The sequence below is a fragment of the Lathamus discolor genome, chromosome 9 (assembly GCF_037157495.1).
Source record: "Lathamus discolor isolate bLatDis1 chromosome 9, bLatDis1.hap1, whole genome shotgun sequence".
Classification (NCBI taxonomy): Eukaryota; Metazoa; Chordata; class Aves; order Psittaciformes; family Psittacidae; genus Lathamus; species Lathamus discolor.
Genome location: NC_088892.1, coordinates 5,460,586 through 5,480,487, shown reverse-complemented (window position 1 = coordinate 5,480,487; position 19,902 = coordinate 5,460,586). Strand labels below are relative to the sequence as shown.

Below are 19,902 nucleotides of genomic sequence, written 5' to 3'. Positions count from 1 at the left end.
ATGTACAGTGTACATTTTAAGGCACACTATAGGGATTGAGTTTACATTTTGATAACTCTGTCCTTTTATTTGCAATGATGGTCACTACCTGGAAATGTTGCAAAAATAAACGTTCATCTCTAAGAGTGGCCAGTGTGTTGATGTTTTCATTTTGTGTTTTTCTCAAGAAAGAATGTGTGAGGATGTGAACTTCAGGGCATTTTAAAAGTAATGTAAACTACTGTGTTACATTTTATATAGATAGATATGTCTTGATCTATATCTAAATATATAAAATGATTGTAGGAGCTCATATTATAAGCTTAGTTTTTGTACAGTACTTTAAATATACTGGTATTTATTTTCAGTTACACTTCTGCACTGCTTCTTTCTAATGCAGAGCTTGATACGGACATTGGTTGATAATAGCAAATGGAAAAAATTAATAAAGAATATTATTGTCTTATCATGCAATGTAGTAGGCATCCTGTGGCACTATTCTCTTACCCAACTTATTTACAGTACTGCTGAGTACATTATCAATAAATATTACAGTATTTGTCTTATTCAATTTTTCATGGCACCCAGCAATTATTCAGGGTATGAGTCCTGTCACACGTGAGTTTCAATGAAGGAGTGTGTATGTGTCAGCATTGGTGCCGAGGATGCAATTTCAGAGGCTCCATTTTGAGATTTCACAGCAGCACTGTACTCACAAATGTCCAGGAAAAACTCATAGTTCTTTAGTTTCCAATCTTTAAACTTCTTTGATGTCAAGTTGGGATCATCCAGAAGACTGTTGATAACAGTAAGGTCCCCTTCCTTTGCCTATCAAATTCCAGAGAGACAAAATACATGTCAAAATGAAACTTATGCCACATTTTGTATTTTGTCACTTTCTTTCTTCTTTCATTTTAGTGCAAAGGGTTAGGGAAACTGCTATGGACGTGAAACTTTCGCCTACATTCAGGAACTTTTACAGCTTAAACTGTGAGAACTCCATCCCATGCCTATGAAGAGTGCCAAATAATTTACTTACTTATTTTCCTTAAGCTGGAACATGTTTGTTTTCAAGTGTTTTTCATTTCTTTGGAACTTAATTCTGAAGCTCCAAAGAAAGCCTCATCCATGGGAAACATTTATACTTTTACTAGTCTATGTTGCTTATACACAAAATTAGTGATAAAGCCTTACTTTTAAAGTGCTCTTGAGAACTCTGATGTGGTGCAGCTTTTCATTGATAACTGGATCATTACATCGCTTTACAAAAGACTTGCGGAACTCCTGCTTGGTGGAAGGACGCTGCTCTCCAAAAGCTGACAAACTGGCTTGTTCCAGAGACTTGTAGAGCTCTTGCAGACCATCTATATTTTCTCCAATATCTTTCACATTTTCTGAAAGAAAGTAAAGAAGCCTAACAATCCAATGATTCAGGTGAAGCTTTTAAAACCAGCAAGCGATACTGCAAATTCAGGCATAACAGTCCTCCAATTTTTGTTTGCTAAAACAAGAATGTTTTGATCAGCCCCAAAGCTATGCTCTTAGCATTATATCCAAGCATTTCAAGTACAAACTCCAGCTACACGTATTTGCCAACATAAAACTGTTGAACAACAAAAACCTTGCCTGAGAGTAATGGCAATATTGCTCTGGCTTTCAACAGCATTCAGAGGATCAGAACATCTGCAAAAGCTTACCTTCTGCGCAGAAACTATTATGCCTTCTAATAGGAACTTTCTCTTCTAGCTTGTCATCTGTTCCTTCTATGGACTTTACACGGCCCTTACCCCTCACGTCTCTGTTTCGGGGAAGGCTTTGACTACGCTGCTGCTGTGGCCTGCTACGAGAGCTATGTCCCCTTTGACATTCCACCAAAGGGAAAGGCCCATCCTGCTCATAATTGTGTCGTCTCTGGACTGGTAGCGTTGCTTGTCTTCGTCTGTCTGGTGACATTCCCAGCTGGCCACTCATGTACTCTGCATCAGGAGGAACAGTCTGAAGAAAATGGAGCCCTGAACTGGTTAGTGGAGTCTCTATCAGATCCTGCCACGAGCGTCTCTCTCGGTAGGGAGGTCTGCATCCTGATGAGTGGGTGCTTCCTGCTACATCTTGCCGAGAATCCTCAGCAGAAGAATGAGAATATGTTGATTCACTTGAAAAGTGTCGACCTTGTTTGACTTCAGGGAATGGACTTGAAGAATTCACCTGAAGAGATACAAAAGTACCTGACGATAAACCAATGGTTTAGACAGACCCGAGAAATGACTGTAGCGTAGAACGTTATATGAGATACACTAATAAAATGGTCTGATGTGTGTGTTTTGATATGTCATACTATGAACCTCTGTAAACAGAATATAATTATCAGTGAGAACCTTTATGCCAGTGCTATGTTTTAACCACTCCCTATTCTTGTTTTACACATTCTCTGCCCATGAGCAACTCCTGCTGGAAAGAACAGTATAATCCTGGTACAGATTTCCTGAAGACCCATCCAATTTGTGTTCAGTCCAGCAGTATGCTGTGAAGACAAGGAAGTCCTCAAAAAACCCCATAAGTGGATTTCTTTATTTTAGGGAACAAATATCCAGCCAAATAGGAAAAAAAACCCCGACCAAAACAACTTCAGCACCCAGGGGGACTGCTGAATTCTCAAATTATTTTAGTTACTTCTGCTGGGTCTTTATATAATTTTAATTCAAAAACAAAGAGAAAGGCAAAAATGTGGAAAAACAGAAAGGGAGGGGCTTAACCTGTATCTCAGTTGATAAAACAGCATCACATGAGTGAAAATCAGTCTGAACTTCACCCATGTGATGCTGTTGTCTCAGTCACTCTTTCTTTGGTTCTGGCTGTGTGAGGATCGTGTCATTCATGCTGAAGAAAAATCTGAAAGAAAAATAGAGAACAGTCCTATCTGCACTTAGAAATACAGAATAATTATCACAGCTTGTCTATGTTCCATATAACAGAGATGTTCTTATTCGCTGCTAGAGCCTGTTCATATACAAAATGTTTATTACCTCAGTTATCAAAACCTGTCTGCACACAATATATTAGAAGTACTTTTATCAGCTCCTTCCCATCTTAGGACTATCAGAAGATACTGTCACTACTATGGTATTGTACACAATGCTTCATACTGTAAATAAGCTGTTGCTTCTAAAGATATGTTCCTTAAAAATATGTTTGTCCTAGAACAAGATCACTCGTGAATGTGATCTATCTTAATCTCTAGCATCTGGTATCCAATATTCATACTCAGAAAACAGTCTCAGTATCCCATCCACCACATTCTTTTCATATTCTGCAGAAAAGTCAGTGTTTGTCTATTAGTAGATATAGTCTCTCAAATCCTATAAAGGTCACATTCACAGTCTGGTGACATATCTGCGTAAGGAGACATTTACCACAGCTTTTTTTTTTTGCAATCAGATTGTTAAGGAAACACCTGGGTCTTGGTTTATGATGAACAGCAGTAATTTCATTCTTACAATGAGATTCATCTTTGCTCTGCCTTGATGGCAATTAAATATTCCAAACCAAGGAAAATGCAAATAAAGGCACATACATTTTTTGGTGACCTACTGTCAAATGCAGTATTTATAACTCACTGAGGGTGTTCGATGATAGCTGTCACATAGTGTTGAAGAGCCTTCCTGCTTCAGGGTCAGAGAGCCATCAATGTCATCCTGGTCGCTTTCACTCCAGTAATCTGCTAGCAAAGCATTCTGGGTTTCACTCATGTGCTTTAAATACCATTAGCATGCAAAGGTAAACATTTCACAGTCACCTAGGTGTTTGGCTGTCACTAAGGAACAGACTCGTGAAAATGTCTGGCACATTGATATGTAGAACCACCATCAAAGGTTTTAGGATAGTGTTACAGAAAGCAGGATAGGCACCTAACTACCACCATACGTAAAAAACACCTTCTGATCACAGATTTTCAAAGAGAAGCTTCATTCTAGATGTCAAAGTAAAGTTGAGCCTCAACACTTTGTTTAATTATCTCAGCATAACAGCTTCCACCATGGGTAGTGGTGAAAGAGGCAAGGCTGGCACCTGAGCTCAGGAGATGCAAAACCAGTTCTAAAGCACAGTGATCTGTGTTTGTGATGTCTTCACTTGCTCCAAGGTGATGAGCAAACCCAATGGTTCTGACTGGGGGGGTCATACCTCACCCTCAACCTTGTATTCTCCTTATTGCCGGTTTTAAACAGTTTCAAGAATTTTTGCTTAGGATTTTATTTTCTCTGATGGTGGCACCAGTAAATACAGTGCTTCAAGGATAGGGATTCTTAGGAAAATTGATTTTTTAAAAGATATGGTTAATAAAGAAGACAGTTATGACATCTCCAACTCTGTTCAAATAATGAACAGATATGTACTCTCTGCTTTTTTCTCCCAATTATATCTGAAGCATTACCTTCATCTGGATGAATATCCTTGTCATCAGGTGTGTAACCAATTGCTGCGAGACCCAAACGATTCATCCATCTAATAGAATAAAAAATGAGTAAGAGATATACTTAAAAGGAACGTTCATTCTTAACATTTGGAAGAGACAATGCTTAGCCCAGAAATTGAACACAGTTAAAATCATGATTCAGCTGTGTTCAGTGGTTAATTATTTCAAGTGAGGGATGTTCCAGTTCAAGTACAATGCAGCTGTACCTCTGGGCTTCTGTTCACATCTGCTGGAGGATGTTTGTGAAGCGGAGTATCAGACTCATTGCATTTTATTCTGCTGCATAGAAAACTGAAGAATCATGACATCAAATCTTCCTTACATCATCAAGACAATATGAAGCATATGCACCAACACTCTAACTTTAGCAGTGACTGAATGAAAGTTTAGAATAATCTGTGTAGAACAGAGAGCATCCAGCTCAGTCTCCACATCAAGCAGACTCAAATCCTCTCTAAGCTGCATCTGCAAACTGTTTGTGTGGAATGGTTTCCAGAGGCATTGCGTAAAGGAGCACATTGCATTTATTCTGATTGCTACTTATATTAATTTCAGGAACTTAACCTGAATTGCAAAAATGCTATCAAATAAAACAGAGCTATGAAAATAATTGTATGAAGATCTGTATTAGGAAATAAGTTGTATTAAATGTGTAGAATCAAAAACCTAAACCAGACAGTGACAGAATTCCACTGGTTATTTGCTACTCTAGATTCATGCTACTGGTGATGTAAATCCCTAGGCTTGTTGAGCTGTGATATCAATATTATTTTGCTTTGATTTTTTCACATGAAATTTTAAGTTTCTGAAACAGGAGTTGGAATGTTGAAATACTTCAATATTTGCATTTTACATTGGATGTTCTGATTTCTTTCTTTGTCCCAAAATTAATCAGTTTGGACAAAAATAAGTTTCATTGTTTCATTAGGAAAATACATAGTATATTTTGTATATAGTATAGTAAGTTTTGGGGAAAATACCTGTAGAGTTTTCTTTACATAACATTATGAGATGTTATATATTATATAAAATATGTAATTGAAAGACAATAGAAAAAGAAATGAACACACAGAGGGGAAAGCCACTTCTTAATGTTAAGCAAATGGAAAATCAAGAATTGCCCTATTTTCATCAACAAGGAAATATAACCAAAGAAAAGAGCCCTATTAATAGACATCTGCAATGATGGGGATGCATTCTTAACTCTTCACTTCACAGTGACTAGAGTGTTTACTATGTTATCCATTTCCTAGTATGTTGCATGTAAGGTAATCTTCAGAAGCAGTTCTTTTTTCCTTAACATTGCAACATGAAATTTGTTAATAATTATGTTCTTTGTTAATAAATCTTATCATGACAAAAACATCTTTCAAAAGCTTCAAGAAAGACATGAGCAAACAATACATAGTATAAGGGCAGGTTTTTTGCAGATTAAAACAAGAAAACTATTCTTTCCTACTTGAAGAGAAAAAAGCTTCTAAGGATATATGTGAATGTGTTATTGATTTAATAGTACAGTATATGGAAGGTGGCATACACAGTAGGGAGGCAAGATGAGACAGATGAGTGAACTCTCCACTAAAAATAGCTCGCGGTTCAGCATCTATTGATCTCCTGGTCTAAGCAATGCTTGGCAGTTGCTCAGAGCAATGATCTTAATCTGTAATATTGGATATAACACTGACTCATTGCATGGCCTTCAGCAAATCGTTCTACATATGTTACGACTTTCATAAGTATCCAAAGGGGACAACAACATTTACTTCTCACAAGGAATTGTTGTAGGGTTTAATTTACTTGCAAAAGTATGAACATATAAGGATTGTACAATAATATTGTTTTGCATTTCAGTATTAGAACAGAAGCAAGCAGGTTGGAAATAAAAATGGAGATGCTGGTTAGTTTTCACAAGGGCAGGGTTAGAACTGCTTACAGAGAGATTGTTTGCATTGGCATATCAATAACTTATCTTTATCACAAAAGAAGTAAATTGCAAGTGGATTAACAGGTTTGCAGAAAAGATTTTCTACAGTGCTCACCAGTCTAATTTCATTCCACAAACAGCATGCTGATCACTTGACATTCTCTTGAAAGACATATTCTTCATTGCAGCATTTGAAATGACATCATACCCTTGCTCATTATTAAGCATTTGTATTCACTATTTTTTCAACTGTTGTTCCTGAATTTCTAAACTCATTAGCATTGGAACACAATAGTTTTACTCATTCTTTACCATATGCCTTTGGCAATTAAGCGGAATGCCTGAGCAGCTTCAACTAAGGTTCTGCTTAAGCACAAGTGACAAATGAAGACTCATTACCATTTTCAAAGTTAAAGCAGATTCAGCTCTTTCGTTGGTCAGTGCATGGAAATTTATATTGTCTGAAATTTCTTGCCAGATTTATCTTGTTGCTCATTGTTAATTTGAGATTTTTAGATCTTGGAAGCATATATAGGTAACAGCCAAAGTGTTAATACTAATCTTCAAGAGAACAAGGATATTCTTAGCATATGCAGAATATCAGCTTTATTCATATGGTCTCCAATGTAACTTCTCTAAGACTGCCCAGATTTTTCCCTTCCAGAGGGCCAGAAGATTCCCCAGCTATAGTTACAAGTACTTTCTTACTTCATTTTACCACAATTTAGAGTTAGCTCTTTGACAAGACAACAAAAAGGGGTATCTGATGACATTCAGTGGCTTATAATGATAAACTCTCTTCTGATAAAAGAAAAAGAATCTCAATTTGAGGTTTTGTGTTTTTTAAAAAAGCATGGGTGAATGTTTTTGGTTAATCAGGAGTTATAGAAGTGCTAAGATTACACATCCTTTTCTTACAGTTATCATCAAATGCAAGCTCAGTTCAAAGGAAAGCTATGTAAACTTGATGAATTTACTTGATGAGCTTCCATTTTTAATAAAACAGGCAGTCAAGGTTATAAAAAATTCTCCGTGGAAAGCTTGGAAACTCAGCTATTTGGTTCTGGACTCTTCATTGAATGCCTTGTAGGAGTATTTGTCAGAACTGGACTCTCTACGGTGTAGATGACCCTCTGCGTAATTGAAGGTCATGCAATACAAGACTCTGCTGCACCTGACAAGCAGCTATAGTGAAAAAACCCCAGAAGATATTTGTCTAATTTGGTTTATATAGCTATATCCCTAATAGCTTTTTGAACTTCATGTGGTCATAAAAAGACACGAGATATTCTGGGAGGTACATGCACAGCAGTCTTACTTGCACGTCTCTATGTATCTTGCTCCTCTGAGGCAGAAAGTTGGACTCCTCTTCCCCCCAAATTCTGCCTTTTTTCTTTGATGATTTCAAATACTTTGTTTTGATAGTTAAACAGCTTAAACAGCATTTTTCACTGAATCAGTTGTGGTGACATGGAGCTGTACTAAACATCCTAAGGATACTTTGCTACAACATTTTGATGCAAGGAATAGTAATGGACTAAGGAAAGGGTTAAGAGTTTTCTTCAAACTATGTATTGATTGTCTTAACTTAGTATAGCAACAGGTATGTTCGTGTTCTTGCTAGTTAAACTATAATCCAGAGTGAAATAGGTAACCAAAACACGTTTAAAATCAGGGACCCTTTTCCCTCAAGAAGATGAATGTTTGACGAGAACTTGTTTCAACTAGTCTCTAAAAGACTTGAGGTTACCAGCTGGGGAAACTGCGCCAAGGGTGAAAAGTGCCCAGCCAGGAAGACTTCTTACTTCATGCAGAAGACCCCGGCCCAAGACCACCAGATGGCAGTGTGCAAGAGTAGAGGGGAGAGGAATGGTATTAATGAGTTCTTGGAACTAATTGTAAGAATCTCCTCCTATGCTTGTGAAATCTGATGAATGTGTACGTTTGTGTGTATTAAATATTTAGCTTGTTGAGCTCTCGGTGTGCGAGTTAGGAGGAGCGAACCCCCTCGCACCCGGCGCCGCAGTGAGCATACCTGCTTTATAACTCTTTGTGAGTCGCAAAGTTCTAGTCCGTAAATCAATTTTACTTTCAATATTGTACAACATCTCTATAAGACGTGGTATCTGTCTTACTGAGGTACATTGTAACAACTTGCAAGGGACCAGCAAGTGTATTAATTATTTTTATTGACTGTAACTTACTGAACAAAATGCAAAAAAAGATAAGCTTCGAGTGCTGTCATCTAAATACATAAGTGAGTTTTGTACTTGTCTCAATGGTTTAAATTCTAAATAAATCAGACTTGACTTTAATTAATTCTGTTAATTAGAAACAGATACTGTTGTCATTGCTTTGGGATAAAATAGAGTTGCATGGTAGGAAGTTAAGTTAAATTTACTGAGTTAATTCTGGTTAGTACCAGGGGATTACAGCCCAGGGTGTCTTTTGAGAGTCTGATTCTATCCCCAGGCCTGGCAAGTGATGATTACAAAGGCACTGAGGGCAGTGATGAACTAAGTAGCTGTTGCAATAATCAAAACTTGGTACAGAAGAGTGAGTCATGCTTGAAATGCCCTGAATTGTCAGGAGTCAGAACCACATTCTCTTACTCATCTGATAAAAACACTGGAAAATACTGAAGAGGACCAAACAACGGGGGAAACAATTTTGCATAGCTCCACTGTCCTAACACACTGCATTAAAAATGAGAGTATGCTATTACTCATTGTACGAATGCAGGAAGTTTCTGTTTAGTGTCTCTTATAATTTACTCCTGCTGAGTGTGAAGATGAGTTGGTCTAAGGTCAGTGTGAGGCTCTGGAACTGAAGGCAGTGAGTTTTCATAGTGGCATCACACTTTACCCACTTGGCTATTCCTTCCTACAGCTTAGAGTGAAATAGCATGAGTAAAAAAGCCAAAACAACTTGGACAATCTCAGTTATAATAAATTTGAGAGAACAATTAGATTTAGTGCATGAGAATGAAAACCAGAGGCAAAAGGGTAACCATTTTTTAACGAAAGAGGTCTGAGTCTGTAATTTTTAAGGTTGTAGTTGAAACCATTCCATAAGTTCTGGAGAACAGGTCATGAAGTAGTGAGTTTCTATGGTTCAGGTAAGTTTTATTTGCTCATATCCTCAATTCTGCATATACTTTTGCATATACAAGATGGCTGGTATGTAGAAGAAAGAAGAAACTATTTAATTCAACTGAAAAAGTAAATAGAGGCTGTATCCTGGAAAGGTGTAAATTCAAGAAAGAGCCTATCCACTTTCTTTCTATTAAATGTTCCCTTGAAAATGAAACCGATGAAATACTGAGACATTGAAGGATAAATTTCTGTATTTCCTTTCTTTCTTGCATGTTTTCATCAGTTGGTACTTGCACTTGTATGTTGTCTTGGGCTTGTGCAATAAACATCTCAGTGCAGGAAAATATCTCTCTTCACTTTTGAGATTGCATCTACACTTCACATAATTTAATTAAAAGGAAAAAACCAAAACTAAAGTGGAAGCTAAATTTGACTTAATCAAGTTATCTTTAAGTCTATTAAAAATAGATTCCCTTGAGCTATTTATTTAATACATAGAATTTATTCACTGCAATTCATATTTAATTTCTGATTAAAAACTTCGTATTCTGTTTTTTATTTTCTTGCATGTGGGTAATTGGATTCTAGAATTCAATTTTTTTGTAATACAAAACTGTATTTTTAAACTGATTTAATTGTTTTTGTTCTTGCTATGCTGGCTTCTTCCTGACCAGTCTCTCTTACTGGACACCTAAAAAAGAAATCAGTAAGTTTCCCATGTTGGTTCCTAAGGTACATTACTTTCAGTATTTTCTAAGGTTATACAGTTAACATATTCATTTAACAGAATAAAGGTTCCTGTGGTAAGCATGGCTAAAATGATGCCTCGATTTTCTTCAACACAAAACAAAGCCCCAGAATGTAACTGACGTCTCACAGTGAAACACAACACTAAGCAGAGTCTTCTCAATGAGCTCATCTCTCCAAACATATCAACTCTTAGCAGCCTGTATTTCTTCTATTGTATTTGTCACAGTTGCTGGAATTTGTTAAGTAAAATCATTCACGGCTAAACTGCAAGTACTTTCTCATTTAATCCTTTGACATGACTCTGTTGATCGTGTTTCGTGCATTGTCTTCTTAGATTTGTCAGGCTGGAAAAATATGAAAAAGCCCCAGACAGCTTAAGAGCTGGCAAGTGAACCATGGCAGTTTGTGCCCTCCGTGCATATGCATCTACTTCATCCACTTAATAGGATTTTTGACTTCACCCTGTCAGCCAGCTGCACTACTATGCCTTTGTAGTCAGAAGGCTGGTACTTAAAGGTACGGAAGCTGATACTTAAAGGAATATGTTAAGATGACAATAAGATATTTTCCTCATTAGTCAAATGTGGCTTCTGAATTTTACTCCTCTGTAACCTTGTACTGTTGGATTTACCATGTTACTCTGGGTAATTCACCAGACTTTTTGGGCATCCACTTAAGGACAAGTACTGGCTGCTGCACTCTCCTACAGCTTCCTACGCTGACTGTGACATTATATATCCTTCAGCATGTGCAGCCACATAGTATTCTCCAGATAATTTTCTACCATTCTTACCAAAGTACAAGGAAGAGATGTAAAGCTGTAGAAGTGCTTGGCCCAAAAGAAAGCTTTGAAGACATGAAATATTATTTGTGAGCAAGAGAACTGAGTTTAGTATGGTCCAAAAAGGTATAAGTGGGTTTTTTTGGGTTTTAGAGGACAACTTTTGTAAGAATGGGATGATTTACTTGTGAAATTATGTAATACTACTTCCACATATTCTTAAAGAAATCAGATCATATAGGCCAAACAATACTGTTAAATACCTGGCTTATTTAATTATGCATATATTACTTATTTTCATTACTAAAAACTTGAGGTGTTGCAGCATTAACTTCATATCTCCAGCACAACATCACAATCATAGAATCATAGAATAGTTAGGGTTGGAAAGGACCTCAAGATCATCCAGTTCCAACCCCCCTGCCATGGGCAAGGACACCTCACACTAAACCATCCCACCCAAGGCTTGATCCAACCTGGCCTTGAGCACTGCCAGGGATGTGTGACTGTGATGCGTGTGCATTCATCACTGAGAGGTACAGCACTGTAATCACAAAAATCTGCTATATTAAATGCAGTTAAACTGTTTAACTTCCAGAAGAACTATACTAATTCACAATGATATTATTTACAGCAGAATTTGATTAAGTTAATTTTGTAATGTAAACTAGTACAGAAGGACAATACAAATTCTAACTCCCACACATTAGGGATAAATTCATACCTGAATGCTGATTTGGACTGGGTATTGGATGATTGTAATTGTGTACTGCAAACTCCTTAGAGCTATGCTATAAGCGACTAGTTCTCAAACTGTATTAACTGGAATATGGTACTTCACAAGTCTGTAGTAAGTAGTCCATAAATCATAGAAAGGAGGAGTTAGGTGACTAGCCAGGAAGAGGAGATTTTAAAGATGTACAGCCATGTACTAGTACTTCCTGGTGTAGTGTTTTCCCCAAACAGAGCATGGTAGCTCTACTATTGCACTGTTCACATACATAGTGATTTAATCAGGTCTCTGGGGCCTGCAGCTAATTCTGATCAGAAAATTGTTTTACTGGTGCTGCAACTTAAGAGCTTTTATGTGAGAACATTAAATTAGGGGACTGAAGTGGCCTTGGGCATGGACTATTTTTCCTGGATTTGAAACAAGTTTATAGGAACATAAAGGAAGAAGAAGAGAACATGCTGTTTCTGTTTACTTACACCACCACTGGGAATCTCCATTTCAGGGGTTTTTATTTGAAACTACCGTTCATGTTCTGCAGAATGATCTCTTTGCTTGTCATTGGGTAAGGAACGGGGGAGCAAGAGCTCTTTAATAACATATTCAGCTCTATTTGTTAAAGAACTGTTAAATTAGGGCAGACAGATCTGACATGATTACTCTCCTGCTCACTTCTCAAGGAACTCTTGTTTATAAGATGGGCAATGTCTAACAAGAACATGGGTCTGAAATTTTTAGTTGCTGAGATATCTTCTTAGCTGCTACTTTATTTGTAAGTGAAGATTGAAAGTAAGTTAGAACTGTAAAAGATGTGTTAATACTTTTAATTATTTAACTGGCCCACCATCTTTTAATATTAACTGGCCCACCGTCTGATTTAGCCAAGATCTAGCAAAGAAACTAAAATGCCAAAAATTTAAGGAAGACAGCTGAGTGAACCTCAGTAATAAGAAGATGGTTTAGAAAAAGCCGTGAGTAATTTGCTTGGTTATATTCTACACATAAAAATCAAAAAAGATATGCATCCTGAAGTTTACTTATTATCAATACAGATTTAATTCAGAATACTTCCATTTTCAAAGAGTTTCTTTTTAAGAGAAATATTGTGTTATAATTCTTTAGCTGTTTACTCGAAAAATATCGGGAGCAACCCAGTAGCATATATTTGTTCTCTTTTTTTGAATGAATGCAAAGGTTTATGGAAGTTATTAATATTGCAAAGTTAACCCAGTTATTAAAATCAAATGTGATCAAATTATTCAGCATAAAATACGAACTTTTCTAAATTTAATATTTGGAGTCCATAAGGAGATTTTAAATGCACTGCAGTGCACACTTCAATCACATGCAAGTTTTAAATAAAGTAGGTATTGTAAAACAGCTGAATATTAAATTCAGCGCTTGTTTCCTTAGGAGTATTAAAGCCATAAACAGGTTATGCATGATATAGTAATAGATGAAGCATTTCTGGGAAATAAGGCCTTTAACAAGCTTGGAGCACCCTGTGACCATGGCAAGCAAAAGATGAGCTCATCAATTTCATTATTAATTCATTCTTAAGAACACAACTATGCTCATGTAAGATCTGACAAAACAGCGTGAGCATTAATTTTGCAAAACAAAGTCTGTCTGCACCACACAACACAGCAGGCAAAATTCAGCTGCGACGGAGTGACTCTACCTGCTACATACAAATCAATTACTACCCATTGGTATACGATTCTTTCAACAGCAATGCGGTAATAAAGGCAGGTTAAAATATTCTGGAGTGGAGAAAATTATTAAACAGTGAATGTGAAGTAGGAAACTCTAAAAACAGCTGTTAAAACAAAACCTGGTGGTAAACGCAGTTGAAGAAAGGGTATATGTTCCTCACACAGTGAATAAAGAGATGCTGTGGCCCTCTCCATATTAAAACTCCTTTACTTTTCAGCATGAAAGCTCTACCATTCTATGAGCATAGAAAATCCAGTTAAATTTTGTGGTGGCTGCAGGAGTATGAGATGCCCTTTTTCCTCAGATAGCTAGCAATTTGCTGGGAAGACAGAGATTTGTAAAATTAGGATTTCAAGTGCATTTTTCATCTATGAATCTTGCTTATTAATTTTTTAATTTCACACAGAATATCTTGAAGAAGGAATTCCAGGAAGCGTTTAAAAGCTGCAAGGGATGCCCCAGAGGCAGCATAGTAATTCACCATTTGGATTGGAGAATGAATTCCAATTACTCTACAAGAACAGCATTTCTGAAGGAAAAATAGTGCAAATAATACTTCAAAAGGAGTTCACTTTTTGTCTTCTCCCATAGGAATCAGTCCCCAAAAGTCAGGAAAAACGCTCTCAAAAATTCCATACTAAATGATATGAAATGACAGTATGATATGAAGATACATCCTGGTACCTTCCCAGTGAAGGCTGTAAACTCTCATAAAGATGACCTCATTGGCTCCCCATAGAAAAATCCATTAATATTGTAAGAGCAGTTTATCTAATGTATGTCAAGACTCCTTGAGTCAGAGCATTTTATGGTATAATAGGAAGACATGATCAATTGCAGTTCAGCAAATGATAGCCATCAAAGTAGCTAAAATCAAGGGAGGGACAATGCACGGTTAAAAATAGCAGAACACCCTCACTTCAGTTTTGGACCAAAGAAATCTCAGCCACATCACATAAATGAACAATGGAACATTATTAACATTGGAGACAATATGTTTCAGCAAATTTATATCCTAAAAATGACAGCTAACCACAATGAGATACTCTGGATAACTGAACCTCAGCATCATCCTCATCAGTGGATGATGAACTGGCGTCAACTCTTTCAATACAGCCAGTCTTACACATCAATACACTATTTCCTGAAGGGCTACCTAAGCCACAGGATATAAATGCTCAATTTAAAAATAATTTTTAGACATTAGTATTCCAAAGAAAAAGATCCAGCTGCATTCTAAAGTAATTTTGTCTTTCTAAGTCTGTGAACAGAAAAAACTAACTAAACCTCAAAGTTTGAGCCGTCTATGTGAGGAAAGATTTAAGGCTTCAGAACATGGTAACGTTGTCCCATGTGTCCTTGCTTTTTACCTCAGCTGGGAATAAACAAATTAGTGAAGTAACAGGAGGAGGTAGAACATTTGACTCTGCCTTTGAGGATCAGAGTTGCTGTCCCACCTTTATCTAACCTCTGCCTTCATCACTGCATCACAAAATAGAAACACAGAGTAATTTAGGTTAGAAGAGATCCCAGGAGGTTGTCTGTTCCCACTCCCCATGCACAGCAGGGCCAACTTTGATGTTGGATCAGGTTGTTCAGGGCCTTGTCCAGTCAAGTTTTGAATGTCCTCCCAGCACATCCAAGGGCGTTTAAAAGCACACAGAATGCCAAAAATTGAACTTTCCTAGCTCCGTGCCTTGTGGGGAGAGTGATGTGATGAATAAGTTAATTACCACAGGGTTTTGTCGTTGTTGGGGGTTTTGGGGGCTTGGCTTTTTGGTTGGTTTTTTTTGGTTTTGTTTTCAAATTGTGGCATGAAATATAAAAAGCACCTCATAGGTTCAGTCCTGTTCCTGACTGATTACAAAAATACTTGAAATTTCTTGTGCCTGGTTTTAGGTCCTGCCACATTACTGTGGATTGTCACTACATCTAACTTGAGAATATCTTATCCCATCATGTGGGTATACTGTTAAGTATGAGTGGAGAGGAGACGAACAGAACTAACTTTCCAAACACACCTTTGCCAAATTTTGACATGTAGCATGACAAAACATTTCAGCAAAGTGAGTCACACAGTGTAATGTATGTATTAGAATTAACAGAGAGCTATGTGGACTAAGTACTGACAACCCTATCAATCAGCATGACATCATGCTCCAAGAGTGTATTTCTATGTGAGATGAAATATCATTTTCAATTATTGGAGTGCCATGGTAAAGAGGAAACATAACTTACCTATTCATTTCTTCAAGGCAGTCTGTTGCAAAGTAGAAGCTCTTTATTTTGGGGTGGCATGCTTTGAAGGCACTAGAATAAACACAAATAAAAATACCTTTTATTTCAGACAGTTTGTCTATGAATATGCAAGACTGACTTGCTCTATGATTCCTTATCATGTTAGGGGTTTCATAGTAATTTTGAACCTCCAGTCTGAATCTTGCTGGATTAATTTATAGATAGATTCCTACTGATCCAGTTGCATCTACATTTGCAAACCTAACTCCTACTTTGTAAAAAGCCCTTGAATGACTTAGAAATATAAATCCTTTCAATAACCACGATATTATGCATCTGAAAAATTCTTGGGTGAATTTAAAAATCTTATTGAGTATATTTAACTACATCTTAGGTGTAGTCCAAAGATCAACTAAAGGAATAAGAATGTAATCCCGTCACCTCTTCTCATATATTTAGATGACTGTGTTCTGGTCCTACTCAGATACAGAGGGCTGCCAGCTTATTGGTATAACTGTCTCATGTCTTTATTTCAACTTTGATTCTGAGATATGCATGAATTTATCCAATTTTTTAAAGTTAATAAATGAAGAAGAGAAGGAATATAAATATGAATAACCAGCCAGTAATTGTACTCAACTAGAGATGACATTTAAAATACAGGACACTCAAATTCTTTTTACTTAGCCGTTAGCCTGTAAGATCTCTAGAATAATCTTAAGCAAAGGAATGTTTCCTAAATTTGATGCAATATATTTTAAATCCCCAATTATAATATTAATTTGAGTTTAACAGAAGCAGTATGGAAAGTTCTAGGGAATGTAAGTTGCAGGTTTGCTTTGTTTGGAAGCAGATAATAATAAAGAAGTTTCTTAGAGAGTCGTAACTCTAAGTCACTTCTAATTGCAGCAATTGCTATGCCAAGTTACTCTAAAACCAGCCATATCCCAAGTAAATGAGTGTTTTATTAATTACTATGATTTATTGTAGTTTTCAGAGGGAAAAAATGAAAGCTGAAGAAGCTTCACTTGGTACACTGACTTCCTTATAGGTACTATTAATAAAAATGTATACAGTGCCAGGCTTTCCTAAAAGATGTTTTAAAGACAAATTTGATAACAGCAGTTGTATTTATGTTGTTTCCTTTTTCATGAGATTAGATGTATATTAAGGTAAGTTTACCTTTGCACAGAGGGTCATCATAAAACGTCTTAATTGCATAAAAGAAGAATTGAGAGATATGTGAATAATATTTCAGCATTCTGGACATTGATAATTGTTGCTACAGATCCTCCTCTCCTTAGCTACTTGTGTTTTACAAATGAAAATAGTGCGTGCATGGGAAACCCCGAAGAGGGAGGAAACCTTCCTCATGCCCACTAGATGGCATACACTTGTTAATTATATCCGCTGAATGGTAAGATTTTAATGCAAGGGATTTTGATCATTAATTTTAAATACGTTTATGATTTGGTTTACATCATTAATGTAATATAATTTTAATGACAAAAATTCTTATCATCCTTAGTCTTCTGCTTCTTAACGCAGAGCTATTTGCTCCCCTTATGCCAGCTGACTACCCACAACTCCAACTGCGTTAGCAAAACTGGATACCCAACTGTGAATAAGAAATGTGGAATAGTTTTCTATGTCCTTATAGACACGTATATATATTAAAGTGGTATGTTACACATTGGTAACTACAAAGTAATTAACAAATACTATACCTCCTTAAAGAAGTTCCTAACAGAACCTTTAATACTAAAAATAGGAAGTAATTACTAAGCAAATACTCCTGCACTGCTATACTATGGTATGCTGTTTTGATGGGTGTATTTTTTGCATCAGCACACAGTTTTCAGTTGGTATGAACTCTGTGCAACATCTCCACCTTCTAGTATTTCGTTTGCCCAACTGCCTTCCAGTTCTGAGATTAAAGAATTGGCTCAAATTGGAGAGGATTATGTGGTGGATCTAAAGATTCTGATCCTCTTGACTAATCCTGATAGAGTATCACATGATGGAGTTTCTGCTTGTAAATGGGATTATTTTCCTAGACAGGAAATTTACGTACATAAAAGCATTAAATGCCAATATCAGGGATTCAAAGTGAACCTTTTAGAATTTACAATATGCCAGAGCCTGTGCGATAAACAGAACTGAAATTTGGCTCCACTGTGCTCTTGTAATGTGATGCAATCTATGATTATGGATTTGAATTCTACACTCTCACACAAGCCCTACTTCAGTTAGGGTACAGAGAGTGGACTGGCTGGAGAGGTGAATCAGGATAATGCAACAGATAGGCCACTTTCTGTCTTGGTTGTTACGGAATTTGTGAATGTGTCATAAAATGCAGAATTTTTTCAAGGTATCAGTTAAATGCTGCAGGTCTTCTGCTTACGCAAAGGATTTCTCACATGCTAAGTCACAGCAAATAGACTTCATAGTTGGTTATTAGATATTCCTTAATATCTTTGTGCCTGATATTCTGATAATTTACTGAAAGGGTGAGCACTTACAGATGCAATAATGTATTTTACTGTTACATATTTACATACTCTGGAGAAAACAAGCCTTTATTGTTATGAAATGGAGATCTCAATTCTGTGGAAACTTTTTATTTAAACGTTTTGCAGTTCTGTTTCTGGGCTGCAAAACATAACAATAAAGCCATTTTCAACTCCCAGAAGTGTCACGAAGATTATTATTAGGGAAGCATTTAGATATGCTAGCATTAAGAACTGCAGAAAATTCTCCAGGGAAATCTAGAAGTACAGAGGAATATGAATAATGCAGAAGAACAATACCTACATTTTTACCTTTGCCTTTTTTTGGAGAGCCCAAAACTGGATGCAGTAATCTAGACGTGGTGTTATGAGTACCAAGTATAAGGGTATAATCACTTCCTTTACCTGTTGCCTGCACTCCAGTTAACACAGGCTGGTAAGCTATTAGCTCTCCTTCCTGGGGGGCCCACTGGTGGCTCAAGTTTGGTTTACTGCCTACTAAGACTGTAAAGTTCATTTCAGAAGGAGTAATAAAAATTACTGAAGCTGTAGCAACCTTTAGACCACTTCATGTCTACCTATACTGTATCAATGACATTTATATAAAATTCAGACCGCACAGTTCCAATAAACAGTACGGTATGTGCTCTCATAAATTCAAGACCTGAATATGCATTAACTATGCAATGAAAATTCTGACCTGGTGAAGATTTTTGGAAGTTCAGGTGAAGCACTAGTTAACAATGAGTAATTATATATGTAATCCATTATGGGCCATTGTAATTATGAGCATCTTTGAAAATACCATAATATTCAGGTCATTCCACATCACACAAACTTAAATACTAAGATTTCTAATACACTATAATGATTTTAAATCATGAAAATGCAGGTGTTGCCTTAAAGCAGTGGAAAGTTTTTCAGTGTAAATGAAAGAAACCTCCTTTCTCAGGGACAAGGTCATTCTACATCCAAATATAGCCTGGAGAGCTAAACCAGTCTGAGATAATGCCATGATTCATATAATAATCAGAGTACCTTCATTAAATGCATTAGAGAAGCACATCATCAAACCATACAGAATAATGCATTCAATTACTATACATTCTTGTGAAATCTTTCTTTAGGCTATTTCATTCAATGTATGCTATGGCCATCAGTAAGTCATTCTATAAAACAGCACTCTCCATCTGACAGAATAGCGGAAAAGACAAATCTTGGTTATTGTAGTTAGACTTCAAACTCTTTTGTTCAACAAAGTTTGATCATTTCACATGGAGGGCTCTGAAAATAACAGAAATTTGAGAAGAAATCCAAGCTGAGTACCAAAATGTCCTTAGCTTTGATTTTGAAGGAGCTGAAAGAAAACTAATGCTGTGATTTTAGCTGGGCTTCTTTATGCACTAAAATACTATGTGTACTTTTGGGGATTTTATTTTGAAATTTTATTTTAAAAATAAGTGAACCTACAGAAAAGGAAAAAAAAAACCAAAAAAACAAAGAAAGGAAAGAACTAGGTTTCTTTCTCCTGTTCTTATTAACTGTCAAGGTAACTGCTTTACTAGCTTTGACATTAATGTTAAAATGGACTCAATCATACACAAGTGAGAGCACAACCACATTTGTATTTTCAGATTTCAAGCTTGCAATGGATTTATGCTACAGAAACTCCACTGTTCAATGAAAAATGATAATGCTAGTGAAAAAG

At 36.4% G+C, this 19,902-nt stretch overlaps 1 protein-coding gene across 1 annotated transcript in view; it reads right to left on the bottom strand.

The window, feature by feature from the left end:
* Window positions 1-530: 530 nt before the first annotated feature.
* LOC136019277 (connector enhancer of kinase suppressor of ras 2-like) overlaps window positions 531-19,902 on the bottom strand; it is a 190,609-nt gene continuing 171,237 nt past the window's right edge. The window contains exons 20-25 of the mRNA XM_065689303.1: window positions 15,685-15,756; window positions 4,409-4,479; window positions 3,594-3,697; window positions 1,677-2,184; window positions 1,174-1,373; window positions 531-807 (exon numbers count right to left, since the gene is read on the bottom strand). Coding sequence (XP_065545375.1) covers window positions 592-807; window positions 1,174-1,373; window positions 1,677-2,184; window positions 3,594-3,697; window positions 4,409-4,479; window positions 15,685-15,756 — 1,171 coding nt within the window. The 3' untranslated portion in view covers window positions 531-591. The remainder of the gene's footprint in view (window positions 808-1,173; window positions 1,374-1,676; window positions 2,185-3,593; window positions 3,698-4,408; window positions 4,480-15,684; window positions 15,757-19,902) is intronic.